Source organism: Odontesthes bonariensis, chromosome 8 (assembly GCF_027942865.1).
Source record: "Odontesthes bonariensis isolate fOdoBon6 chromosome 8, fOdoBon6.hap1, whole genome shotgun sequence".
NCBI classification, from domain to species: domain Eukaryota; kingdom Metazoa; phylum Chordata; class Actinopteri; order Atheriniformes; family Atherinopsidae; genus Odontesthes; species Odontesthes bonariensis.
Genome location: NC_134513.1, coordinates 36,528,907 through 36,543,094, shown reverse-complemented (window position 1 = coordinate 36,543,094; position 14,188 = coordinate 36,528,907). Strand labels below are relative to the sequence as shown.

The window sequence follows — 14,188 nt, the reverse complement described above, 5'->3', positions numbered from 1 at the left end:
TTAATCATTCATTATTCTCTTTATTGTTTTTATCATCAAGTTTCTCCACTTTTTAAACATAAGAAGGATGTTCCCGTTGGAAAAGCGTAATTCTAACATTTAAATCTAAATCAGGACGTATCTCATAACATTTGGAACCTGAAATAGAAGCAATGTTGAGCAACTCTCAGGAATAATTCTTTGTCTAATTCCATTTATTAAACCTTAACGTTTATATTAATTTCTGACTGTTTGAGTGAAGTTGGCTGAAACTGCAGCTGAGACGAGTGAAGACCAAAGCCAGATGTAAAACTTCTTCAGAGATCATGACGAGCTTTAATGAACATGTTCGCACAGAAGAAAACAAAGTCCAGCAGTGGGTTCAGGTTCAGGTTCAGGTTCAGGTCTGCATGGATCTGATGGACCTAATAAAAACTACCTTTGGTTGCTCTGGGCTCTCAGACATTTTCTCTTCCAGAGACGGGTTAAAGAATCCCAGAATGCCTCTGAACTGTGTCGTGTTTTCAGGTTGAGCAGGTGAGAATCAGAACCGGTTAAAGCCACATTCATGAGATGGTTTCTCCTCCTGATGTGACGTCGACATTCAGAACAGCTGCAGTTTAACTGGTCCACATGTGTGCAGTTCTACTTTATTTTGTCAGCTATGGGCTTCCGTACTTTTCTGGAACTCCGCAGCTTCCCGTCAGACAGAAATCTGACGTCAGTTCATTCCACATCTGCCATCTCCACATCACCGCGGCCTTCAGAGGCGTTCTTCTTCTTCTTCTCCTTCTTCTGGGTCGGAGCTGCTGAGGAGGAGTCCTTCTTCTTCTGCGGTGCTGCTTCCACTGTGGGGAGACGGAGAAAAGTTGAACAGAGGTGAACGTTTGGCAGGAATAAAGACACTGATGCACCCCGTCAGTCAGGGGTCCGGGACCCAGGCGGCCAACATGCGAGGGCCCCTTCCTGAGCGCCTGCGGGGGGCAGTGAAAGGAGAAGCTGGGGGGGGACGCAGCTCGTGTGTTCAGGAAACAGAGCCTGTCAGCCGTCAGAGGCGTGATGCCATCCAGATGTTCAGCTCTTCACATCTGGATTCACTCTGCACAGCTCCACGCATCAGACCCAGAAGCATTGAGGTTTCCCAGCTGTTGGTCCCCTGAGCCTCGGGGCCACTTACCCTCCATGGTGGCCTTCTCCTGCTGCAGGTGCTGCAGCTGCTTCAGCAGCTTCCGTCTCTTCTTCCCAGACAGAGTGATGTTGGCCCTCGCACTCGACCTGAAGGCGGAGGACAGAGAGGGTCAACGGGTGGAGGAGGTCAGCCGGCCCTCGGACAGCTGGAACACTCACTTTCTCTTCTTCAGGTGATGGACGGTGATGAGACCTTCGTCCACCACGGCTCCGACGATCAGGTGCTTCTTCCTCTTCTCTCGGCTCAGAACTCGCCGCCTCTTGAAAAGATTCCTTCCCAACTCCTGAAAGAAAAGACGAGGAGGTCAAAGTTTAGGAGGTGAAACCTCAACATTAACCTGAACGACACAAACGTTCCACCGATCAGTCTCCAGGATAAGATCACATCGAAACCACCAGGCCGAAGAAACGAGGAACAACAATCAGAACACGCCACATCTGGGAGACTGTGTTCAGGAAACCAACGAAGACACAAAGTCTGCTCCGGTTATACATCTTCAGCCCAGTCCTTGTACCTGAGCATCTTCAGAGGAATGTGTTTTTTCTTTGTTAAGCCACTTAACTCTGACCTCTGAACCATTCAGGCAGGAAAAAGGCTCCTAACTCAAGGGATGAACCAGTGTTGTGTCCAACTGAGCAGAGAAGCCATTTTAAACTGGATCTTTAGGCACTTTGTTCCCAGCAGCCTGTCACAGAGACACATCATTTGTTCCCATTTCTTTAGCTGCATGTGTGAAAAACAGCAAAGATAACACAGTGTGACAGACAGAAAACAGGATTTCTGCAGCAACAAGGTGATTCCCAAAGAGCTGTTAGCTGAAAACTTGGCATATCTCAGCATGGTGTGCAGTGTGTCCTTAAAACATCTGAGGAAACTGGACAAGTGGAGGACAGAAGAAGAAGTGTCAGGCCTAAAGAACTATCTCCAGCAGATGAACAGGATCTGAAAGTGATGTCCTTAAGAAAAAGGAAAAAATCCAGCAAAGACCTGACACAGGAGCTGAGAGATGCATCTGGACCTTCAGCTGATCCATCTGCTGTTGGCCCAAGCCTCATCAGAAATGGGCTCCATGGAAGGGTGGCTGTCAAGAAGCCGTTCTTAAGGAAGGGAAACAGGGAGAAAAGGCTGAGCTGTGCCAAAGGACACAAGAAGTGGGCTGAAAATCAGTGGCAGCAGGTCTGATGGAGGGATGAATCCTCCCCAGAGCCCGGAGCTCAACATTACTGAAGCAGTGTGGGATCATGTTGGCAGAGAACGGAACAAAAGGCAGCCCACATCCAAAGAAGAGCTTTGGGATGTCCTTCAAGAAGCCTGGAGAACTATTCCTGAAGACTCCTTAAAGAAAGGACAGAAAGCTCGTCTGAGAGGGTTCAGGCTGTGCTGGAGGAGAAAGCAGCTCAGAGGAGATATTCACTTTAAAGCTGCTCAGAACTGAACTAACTCTGCTTCTGCCTCAGATTCTGGGTTTATGTTCATGTTGGAACATGTTTCAGTGAATCTCTGCAGCTGTTACCATGGAAACATCTGCAGATATTCACTTTAAAGCTGCTCAGAACTGAACTAACTCTGGTTCTGCCTCAGATTCTGGGTTTATGTTCATGTTGGAACATGTTTCAGTGAATCTCTGCAGCTGTTACCATGGAAACATCTGCAGATATTCACTTTAAAGCTGCTCAGAACTGAACTAACTCTGGTTCTGCCTCAGATTCTGGGTTTATGTTCATGTTGGAACATGTTTCAGTCAATCTCTGCAGCTGTTACCATGGAAACATCTGCAGATATTCACTTTAAAGCTGCTCAGAACTGAACTAACTCTGCTTCTGCCTCAGATTCTGGGTTTATGTTCATGTTGGAACATGTTTCAGTGAATCTCTGCTGCTGTTACCATGGAAACATCTGCAGATATTCACTTTAAAGCTGCTCAGAACTGAACTAACTCTGGTTCTGCCTCAGATTCTGGGTTTATGTTCATGTTGGAACATGTTTCAGTGAATCTCTGCAGCTGTTACCATGGAAACATCTGCAGATATTCACTTTAAAGCTGCTCAGAACTGAACTAACTCTGCTTCTGCCTCAGATTCTGGGTTTATGTTCATGTTGGAACATGTTTCAGTGAATCTCTGCAGCTGTTACCATGGAAACATCTGCAGATATTCACTTTAAAGCTGCTCAGAACTGAACTAACTCTGCTTCTGCCTCAGATTCTGGGTTTATGTTCATGTTGGAACATGTTTCAGTGAATCTCTGCAGCTGCTTCCTGTTTTTATATGAAATATGTAAATAAATGAAGCTGATCAGGACTGTTGAACAGGTCTGTGGATCTTCTTGGTTTTTAGAGAACAGTTCATAGTTTTTCCTTCAGGTTTTACAGGCTGAACATGTCAAACATATTAAAGACCAAACACAAAAACTAATCTGATCTTTTTACATCTTTTCTGCTTTTTAAATTGTTTTAACTACAGTTTCTCCATCAGAACCAGAACTGAACGGGTTTCCTGAGATTCAGCTGTTCTATAACCTTAAACCTGCTTCTATAATGGAGTCGAACACACTTTTACACAGTCTCAGATCAATAAGTTCAGAATCCGCCCATCCAGACTCTGGGTTCTGGTTTGGAAATAATTCGGGTTTACTTACAGTTTTCGGCCTGTTTATCTTTCCTCCTGGAGGCGACATGTTGCTGTGGATCCTCACACATGGACCGGAACACGTTCTTCTTCTTCTTCTTCTTCTTCTTCTTCTTCTTCTTCTTCTTCTTCTTCTTCTGCTGCTGCTGCTGCTGCTGCTTCTTCTTCTTCTTCTTCCTGTTTTAGAGCTAACTGAGGCTAAGTCGGTACGTACCGCCCCCTGCCGTACCGCTCCACTTTAACATGTTACATTAATTCCTCCTCTCTTTAGATTCAGTTCGTATTGTTTAATAAATATTTTATAGTTTAATTCTGTTAAATAAACAGTTTAAATGGAAAACTTTTTAGTTGAAACTTCTTCTTCGGGGCCTAATTCACCGGCAGACTCGCAGCTCTTTGCTGCCCCCTGCAGCTCAGTTTGAACATCACCGCGAAGCTTAAAGCAAAGAGCAAAACAGCAACTGATCACAAGAAAACCACATTTTAATAAAAACTCCAACACAAAACAATCATTTCCCCGCAAACATTCAGTTTTTAAATCCAGGAAACAACAACTGAACACAAGAAGAGAATCATACGATCTGAAAGCAGAAGAAACGCAGAAATAAAGACAGAGGGTTGATTAAAAAGCAGCGTTGATGCAGGAACTTTGGCCTAAGAAGAAGGTTTGACGTGATTCAAAGTGTGGGTACTTTGTTTCTTTCTGGTACCCGTCAGGAGTCCGGCTGCTGGATTCTGAACCAGCTGCAGACGGGCAAAAACAGGCCGATTGATTCCCGGAAACAAGAATCCAACCTGGAGGTTAAAAACTGCCTTCGGGTCATCACTGGAAAGGTTGGATTTCAGTTTAGAGATGTTCCTCAATGGGGAATTTGATCCCATTAAGGAATTTCAAACTTTTGTTTTACAGGGAAATAGAAGAAGCATCACTGGAAACTTGTTTTTAGTACTTTCTTGTGCTTTTTAAAGGTCCTATGGCATGAAATTTTCACTTTTTAAAGGGTTAGTTCGCCATTTTGCACATTAAGCCCTGTTTTTAGGTAGTCTGGGGTGAATTATAGATGTTCTGATCACACCGTTGAATAGCAGCAGCAAGACATACGGACAATAATGGTAATATAACTTCTCTGGAAGCGTATTTTGCGGTGATTTTCGAGCCAACGTATCGCTGTCCACCACAGACCACACGGTGAGTTCCATGTCTCTGCAAACGAAAGTTTAATGCCGTTTTATGATTGTTTGCTTGAGTGGTCATTGACTCAATGCAAAGGTGGGGGGGCTGCAGCAGTGGATACCTAAATGCTCCGTTCAGCACCAAATGTCCAAATTGTGATCAAAACATCTCTAACTCATCCCAGAATACCCCCAAACAGGGCTTAATGTGCAAAATGGCGAACTAACACTTTAAGGTTGTTTAACATTAACATGAGTTCCTCTAGCCTGCCTGCGGTCCCCCAGTGGCTAAAAATGACGATAGACCTAAACCATGCCTTTGGAAATGTGACCATACAGATGGCCTGATCGGGAAAGCCGCCGCTTATGACATGGAGGTTGTTTCCACCCAGAGCCCATATATGGCTATGCCAAAACTGCCTTTCCCCGCCCACAGCTCTTTGGCCAGCTCATTGCGCTGTATATGGATGTAAAAAATCTGTTTAGAGCTCCTGCATCAGAACCTCTAAAGAGCCAGTGGACAGATTTTGTTTTTTTCTGGGAAAGTGACGACAGAACCGAAGAGATTTGTGTGTGCGCCAAATATTTCACCTACGAATGTTTTCAGAACTTGGGCTAATACCGAGCCCAAGGGAGAGCCCAGACACCCTGCGGAGGAAACTCATTTCGGCCGCTTGTATTCGCGATCTCGTTCTCTCGGTCACTACCCACAGCTCGTGACCATAGGTGAGGGTAGGAATATAGATTGACCGGTAAATCGAGAGCTTCGCCTTCTGGCTCAGCTCCTTCTTCACCACGATGAGCCGGTGCAGAGCCCGCATCACTGCAGACGCCGCACCGATCCGCCTGTCAATCTCCTGTTCCATTCGTCCCTCACTTGGGGAAGGATCTCATTCCCGAGAGTAAGTAATTTAACGCTCTATTATTGTGTTGCTTTCCTGTATGTACAGTATAGTTACATAGCTTGTTACCACAGGAAAGGGTTTGTATTGTTAGCTAACGGTTAGCTATGCAGCTAATAGCATCTGCAAGCTCTTATCTCTGTCAACTGGGCTGTTGGAGGTGTTTGCATGCCCATGAGATGGTTAGCTCGCTCATTTTAGACCAAAACCCCCGACTTCAAGCTTCCTGAAGAAGAATGAATCCGCAAATTCAGTGCATTTCATCAGGATAATGATTCATTCATGGTTCCAGAGTCAAAACGGTCAGTCTGTCTGTGTCGTTAGCTCTGCAGCTAATAGCTCGGTCACTGTCGCTAATGTAACGGTAAATAGCATGAGGTATGCGAGTGGACACCTCATTTACTGTAACGCGAGTGTTGTGTACTTATTTGTTGTTTTGATAGCCGTCCTGCTGTTGGTGTTATGGCGCGCACGATATCTGCCTTTCCCCTGATTGAAATGACTCGCGCTACGTGCATCTTTGCAAACCAGAGCAATCAGCTGAGAATGTCAAAATCCTCACTCCTGCTTTCCCCTTCACGCACGCCTTTTTTGCTGTGACTTGTGTAGCACTTGCTTGATGTTTGACTGTGTTAGGAGAGTTGTTCACTAACTAGTTCGTCATATTGTCAAAGTAAGCTCATATCAACAGGTTTCGCTAGTTTTACGGCATAGGGCTGCTGTGCCATCTACGTGCCATAGCGATTCACAAAACATTTGCGCAAGGTACCACGGGCGTAAGTAAGGCCACACCCCCACTAAACAGCTCATTCTGAGGATCCTAAGGAAAGCTCATTTTTGGGACTGGCTGTAATTCTGCACCAAGGCAGAATTTTGGGGAAAAAAACTCAGATACAGTATTAGGGGACCACTAAAGCCTATAAAAATACATAAAAGCCTCCATTTATTTTCATGCCATAGGACCTTTAAGTATTTAGAGGCTTTTTAAATCTACTGAGGAGACCAAAAATAACCACCTCAGCCCTCTGCTCATTTAACCGAACACCTATAAAAGTGTTGCTTCTTAACCAATCAGCTCTTTAAAGCTGAAAAAAGGGGAATAAGAAAGTCTCCTGTTTCTCAGACTCAGGAAGATAAAAATCTTTCCGACGTTTAGTCTGTATTTGGTAGAGAACTGCATTTAAAAAACATCTGAGATAAGTCCACTTCCTGGTTTGTTGTTATGGGTTAATAAGTTGACAGAATAAAACTGTTTTTTCGATGGACAGTGATGATGATGATGATTTGTCACTTTCAGCTCTGATTATGTATTCAAATGTTCACTTTAGTTTTGGATTAAAGTAAATTATTTTTGTTGAAATATGTCCAACTTCCTTTTTACACAAACATGGAGTCACAAAACTAGGGCTGACTACAGATAACCAGCTTAGTGTGACATCTGGTGGACACAAGCAGAAACTGCAACTTTACTCACAGACAAAACATTTTCATATCTTAGGAAATATTCTATAAATCTTACATTTAGAACAGTTCTGAGCTGTTTTACGATTCAGACTGAAACCCTTTTTCTCTTTTGGAAACGAGCAGCTGATCTGATCCCGGTGATCTGTGCACATCGGGACTCCAGCTGTTAAAGACTGCAGTTAGAACTAATCAGTTTGAGGACCTAAAAGGTGAGAAACTTGCTAGTTGGAGTATCATTGATCAAGTTTCACTTTTTAGATCCAAATCATGTTGCTATTCTGTCTTTTAGTGTCACAAATCTGTCAGATCAGAGGATTCTGATGGGAAATAAGAGAAATAGATCAAAATCTTCAAAAGCAGAGATAAAGAGACCAAAGACACGGAGACAGAGAGGATGATACTGTCAAATGTTTAATCCATTCAGAACAGAGTGTTAATCTCAGTGCAAGTGCCAAAAACAACAACATCGAGCTGTTTGGTTTATGTACAAATCTGAACTTTGGCATTGAAAAGCGGAGCGGGTCGTGGAGGAAACACACCGGAGGCATCAGGAGGATCGGACGCAACAAAACGAAAGCAGAAAACATCCAAAGAACAAAGAGAAGGAGCACACAGAGCGACGACCGTCGTCTTTTCTTCATTTCAACCAACCACAAAAACAAGTCCATGAACATAATTAATGGTATATATATTTATATTTATATATCTAAAGTGCATTATGGTACAAAAATATAGAAGGTCAGCAGCACCTCGATACATTTACAAAATAAATACACCATTCAGGCAAAATAAATTACTGCAAAAAAGACTTAAATGAAGTAAAAAAAGAAAAAGCAAGGATTCACAAAGATTAAAATCTGTTGCCCCACAGAGCATCAATAAGTTTTTTTTTATCATATTCTGCTATCTATTCTGCTATATTTAGAATATTTACACACAATAAATATTTTCCAATTTCTTTCCAAACAATCACAATTACAGACGGTTGAATCGTGAGCATTTAGGAGTCCACTGCGAGTGTCCGAAGGTTTCTGCAACACAAACACAGAGAAGAAGAATATTATATACGATATTAAACAAGCAACTCATGAAATAAATGAATGCAATCATTCAGATGAGATCATACTTATAATCAAAGTCATTCTAACGCAACGTTTTCCTGTCACTTTTACTTTTCGCTCTTTTTCCACCACTAATATTCAAACGAGGGGGCGTGGCCACCAGAAGACCAATTTGATAGCCACACCCCCTTAAAAAAATATTTAAATTACAGAAAAAAGTCCTCAAAACTAAATAAACGAACAAATCCTTCAAAATTTAAAACTAAAACATTAATAATTAAACTTAAGTTTCATCTTTATTTCTAATTCTAAACTCATTTACTTCCATAAGGGATATATTTAATAATGAGCACCTGTTCAGTTGATTTGGTCTTTTTTTAACTTGTTTAGTATGGAAAGTCATTTTAATATCATTTCAATAAAAAACATGTAAATTTACATGAATCTCACATGGATAGAATTGCCTGAACAAACTAAAGTGTCAGCTGGGCTCAGACCTCAGAGATAATTAATTAATTAATTAATTAATAAATGCCCTTTGACCTGCTGCTGTGGTGATGAGATCATTAAGGGCTGCTTCCTATCTGTTGGTTTGTGCAAGTGCCTCAGATCCCACAGATCAGGTGCTGACTCACCTTCGTCAGAGCCTGACGGGGTCTCAATGCAGTGCCCTCTGCAGGCCGAGCAGGGACCTCCACTCCAGGTGGAGTCCGCTCCCGGCTTCGTCTTCCAGCCTCCAGCCCAACGAACGCGCCCTCCTCTTCCTCTTCTCCCCTTCCCTCCTCTTGCTGGACTTCCCTTTCTTCCTCCTCTTGCCGGGCACCTTCAGCACGCTGTCCTTGTACGCCTGGGACTTGTTGGTCTCCTGCGGCAGGTTGGTGCCCTCCTCCTCGTCCACCTGGAAGCTGATGGGCAGGTTCTTGGTTCCTCCAGGGGGTTTGGATGGCAGGGTGCTGCCGGTGGTGCTCAGATTGTTGCCGACCCCCGGCAGCACCACGGCGACGGCGCCGCTGCTGCCTCCGCTCGCCCCCGTGGTCCGGAGCGGGAGGTCACGGACCTCTGCCGTGTGGACGACGTCCAGCAGCTCCTGCAGCCACATGCGGCGCCTGACGTCCTGCAGCGTCCGACTTTTGTCGTGCATCAGCTGAGTGTGAGCCACTGAGCGTTTTCTGCAGAAACACACAAGATGTCCTCAGATCAGAACTCTTCTCTTAAAGCACAACAAGTCCGTTTTACAATGAAATCAAAGGGATGTGTCAGTGACAGCCCGGCCTTTGACTTCCTGCTGAAACCTTATGTTTAAACAAAACAAAACTGAGTCAGTTCATCTGAGTCACCAGCAGGGGGGAGCGCAAGCTAAGCAATGACAGTGAGACGTAAACAAGAAGACATCATCATCATTTCAGTGCTGTTATTCTCAGGAACTCTGAGCTGTGAATGATCCCCCTCTAACATCAGGAGGGCTGAAACGTTTCCAGGAATTTGAGAAGAAAGCCGAAAGTTCTGGTGGATTTCACTTTTCTTTAATGTGGATTTTCATTGAGTCTGAGGGACAAAAACCTGCAGCGAGGCGGCATACAGCTCCAGATTAATGTTCATATGAAGATTATTGTATTCTGTTTGATGTTTTTTGTGAAAAATCACTTCTGGTTTATGATATCATCATTGAGATTGGACTGCACCTAACCATGCCCACAACACCAGGAACACCCGGCTCTGTGAATCTCATCCAATCTACACCCTTAGATCTGATCGACACCCTTAGATCTGATCTACACCCTTAGATCTGATCGACAGCCTTAGATCTGATCTACACCCTTAGATCTGATCGACACCCTTAGATCTGATCGACAGCCTTAGATCTGATCGACACCCTTAGATCTGATATACACCCTTAGATCTGATCGACACCATTAGATCTGATTGACACCCTTAGATCTTATCTACACCCTTAGATCTGATCCACACCCTTAGATCTGATCCACACCCTTAGATCTGATCGACACCATTAGATCTGATCCACACCCTTAGATCTGATCGACACCCTTAGATCTAATCCACACCCTTAGATCTGATCGACAGCCTTAGATCTGATCGACACCATTAGATCTGATCGACAGCCTTAGATCTAATCCACACCCTTAGATCTGATCTACACCCTTAGATCTGATCTACACCCTTAGATCTGATCCACACCCTTAGATCTGATCGACACCCTTAGATCTGATCTACACCCTTAGATCTGATCGACACCCTTAGATCTAATCCACACCCTTAGATCTGATCTACACCCTTAGATCTGATCCACACCCTTAGATCTGATCCACACCCTTAGATCTGATCTACACCCTTAGATCTGATCCACACCCTTAGATCTAATCCACACCCTTAGATCTGATCTACACCCTTAGATCTGATCCACACCCTTAGATCTGATCCACACCCTTAGATCTGATCGACACCCTTAGATCTAATCCACACCCTTAGATCTGATCGACAGCCTTAGATCTGATCGACAGCCTTAGATCTAATCCACACCCTTAGATCTGATCTACACCCTTAGATCTGATCCACACCCTTAGATCTGATCCACACCCTTAGATCTGATCGACACCCTTAGATCTAATCCACACCCTTAGATCTGATCGACAGCCTTAGATCTGATCGACAGCCTTAGATCTAATCCACACCCTTAGATCTGATCTACACCCTTAGATCTGATCTACACCCTTAGATCTGATCTACACCCTTAGATCTGATCCACACCCTTAGATCTGATCGACACCCTTAGATCTGATCCACACCCTTAGATCTGATCGACACCCTTAGATCTGATCGACACCATTAGATCTGATCTACACCCTTAGATCTGATCCACACCCTTAGATCTGATCGACACCCTTAGATCTGATCGACACCCTTAGATCTGATCGACACCATTAGATCTGATCGACACCCTTAGATCTGATCGACAGCCTTAGATCTGATCCAAATTCTAGACTGAATAATTAATCGTAAAGAGAAGGGGTGAGAATATGAAGATACAGATGAGACCGCAGGTGGACACGGATAGATTTACCCAACACACCAGAACTCCTACAAACTTCATCTGCTACACATTTGAGGCCATCTCTACTCCATCATGTGGTTTCAAATGTACCAACAGGTGGGTCAAAGTGTACACAATCTGGCCACACGGTGGTGCCATCTGCACAGAGTCCAGAGGTCTCGGCTCAACTTTCCACCAAACGGACTCCAGTTCTGAGCCCTCACACATCAGGGTCACGATGAGCTGCACAAACCTGCAGTTTGGGTTTAAGGTGTGAAAACAGCCGAGCGGAACCCACAGAGGAGGAGGCTCGGCTCTGATTCTGAGCAGATGGGACGGGCTGTTATCTTTTCGAGCAGCAGAAGGATTCAGGCTTTGCTTTGCCGCGGTGTCGCGTTACTCAGAGTCTTAACTCTTAGAAAAACAGAGAGACGGCGTGCACGGCCTGGGAACCAACGGCAGCCAAACATTTCAGGTGTCTGAGGCCTCCTTCTCCCTGATGCAGCTCCACAGCTCGCACTCAGAGCTCAGCCTCTGTTTCTGATTCTGCTCTCCCAAAGTCAAAGTGCTGAGTAATAAAAGTGTGAAGGCAGAAGGAGCCGCTGGGAGCAGCCTTTGTTTATATGCATACAGATATTTCCTGGAAATCGTGTTTGAAAGCTGATCAACTGCGTTTTCACCTTCATTACAGCTCAGATCAAACGGGAGGAAAGGTCCTGCCAAGGCTGATTTTTAGTGGTTTCTCTCAGAGAAGATTTCAGACTCCTGAGAATGAAAGTGTGACAAACAGCAGCAGCTGCTGGTGTCGGGAGGTTCTGATCCACCCTCCCTCCAAAAAAGACAACATAACCAACCACACTTCTTTCATTTCCCAGGAGGAAAACACTCAAACGCTGAGATGAGCTCAAACACACAGAAAGCGCTAAAAAGACCAAACAGTGCGTCTCAAACTTCTGTGATTTAATCATCAGACTTTAAAGTTTCAGATTAAAAACACAACAAAGCAGCCTGAAAACAACTTATCAAACACAGAGAGGAGAATTATTGTCCTCCTGAGCAGATCCTAAATACATCAGAGGAAGGCAGGTCAGAGGTCAGCCGCCTCCGCTGCTTTTCATCTGTTTTTCTTTTCCACTCAGGTGGCTTTAACCCTGTCCCGAGCATCCCGAGCATATGGCGGAGCTCTGTTTCCCCTGAGCTGAGCACAGCAGACCCCCCACACACAGGAGAGCTGGATCAGGTCTGATTAAAGCCTCCAGCAGAGCATCTTCTCTCTGCCTCATTAAGAGCCATCACATCCAAAAGCCATCCCAGCGATAATGTGGAAAAAGCTCTCAGAGAGTGTTGGGGCTAAACAGCGTGAAAGAGCAGTTATTCTGCTTGGCAGCGGGCGGCTCAGCGGGAGCAGCAGGTTTGCTTTGGTCCCGGGCCGAGCCGAACATCAGCATTATTCATTTTCACTCAGCGCCTGTCAGGACGGTCAGCAGCGCCGTCCAGCAGGCAGTTTATCACACCGAGACGCTCTCTGCTTTAGGTCAACACGCAGGTGGGCGAAGGCTAACTAAACAGCTCCCGGCACGCCTCACAAACGGACACATTTTCCAGCAAACCAAAAGAAAGGCTCCACTCTCTGATTCCTGGGGCTCAGGCTGATGATTCAGAGGACAAACAGTTCAAACACGAGAGATCAAAGCCAGACTTACATTCTGCTGCTCAGGGCATCGATGGGCCGTCCGTCATGGGGCACCGGAGAGCAGAGCAGGAACAGGGCGAAGCACCACTGCTGCAGGACCCTCCTGGAGAAGAACATGGTTTCTGTAAAGAAACAGAAGAACATGAGACACCCGAGTCCAGCAGTCCCACAGAAGCCACAACAAAGCTGGAATCAGTTAAGGGGAACTCACTTTCCCACAGCCCTGCCTGTCCCACACGGAAAGACAAACACAAGTTAGGTCCTCTCAAACTTTCCAGCAACAGGAATGAGAGATGTCAGAAAAGCTCCAGGTGATTACACCTTCAGAGAAAGAAAGAAAAAATCCAGAGCTCGTCTGCACGCTTTGATTGGATCTCCTCAGTTTAAAAGCTCCTTAAAGTGACAGAGGAGGTGGTCCAGCTGCAGCTCCTCAAGCCCTGCAGGCGACCGGCAGTTCAAGGTGAGACACGCTGCTGCTGCTGCTGCTGCTGCTGCAGGTCCATCTGATGCCAGCGCTGCCTGCATGCTGCCTGAGAGCTGCAGCAGGTCAGAGGCGAAGGGAAGGGGAGGACTTGTTAACAAAGAGGAGGGCCTCCACCTCGGCTGGGAGGGGAGGAGGAGGAGGAGGAGGCTGCAGGAAGGTGGCGCTCCAGGGTCAGTTAGTGCTCGCACAGCCGCTGGTGCTGACTGACTCTCATGAAGCCAGAGACACATCCTGATCTGCAGGGCACGAGTTACTGACCTCCTGAACAAAAGTCTGTGGGACTCAGGTATTTAGATCTCTAGATTTAAAAAAACATTAAAGAAAAAACATAAGAAAACCACCTGAACCAGAGAGCAGTCTGCTAACAGCAGGTGAACCGGATGTTTTTACTGCTTTAAACATCTAAACAAAGAGTCCAAATCAAGACCTGAGTGTATAAATATTACATAAAAGTGAAATTTGAATGTACCGATAACATATCTATGAAGCCTGCTGTGCACATGCTAAAACACTCAGCAAAAAAAACACTCTTTCAGTTCCCAAGACTCCGTTTCTTTCTCTATATTT

At 45.1% G+C, this 14,188-nt stretch overlaps 2 protein-coding genes across 2 annotated transcripts; both read right to left on the bottom strand.

Moving 5' to 3' along the window:
- On the bottom strand, window positions 1–3,964 carry c4h11orf98 (chromosome 4 C11orf98 homolog). Its single transcript, XM_075472334.1, has 4 exons — window positions 3,806–3,964; window positions 1,327–1,451; window positions 1,157–1,254; window positions 1–827 (listed from the first exon to the last, which is right to left on the bottom strand). Exons 1-4 carry the CDS (start codon window positions 3,842–3,844, stop codon window positions 706–708), a joined length of 384 nt encoding a protein of 127 aa, XP_075328449.1. The 5' UTR covers window positions 3,845–3,964; the 3' UTR covers window positions 1–705.
- Window positions 3,965–7,777: 3,813 nt separating this feature from the next.
- Window positions 7,778–13,619, bottom strand: pthlha (parathyroid hormone-like hormone a). The gene is made up of 4 exons (XM_075472576.1): window positions 13,349–13,619; window positions 13,148–13,259; window positions 9,031–9,564; window positions 7,778–8,365 (listed from the first exon to the last, which is right to left on the bottom strand). Exons 2-3 carry the CDS (start codon window positions 13,252–13,254, stop codon window positions 9,054–9,056), a joined length of 618 nt encoding a protein of 205 aa, XP_075328691.1. The 5' UTR covers window positions 13,255–13,259; window positions 13,349–13,619; the 3' UTR covers window positions 7,778–8,365; window positions 9,031–9,053.
- Between the last annotated feature and the right edge of the window lie 569 nt (window positions 13,620–14,188).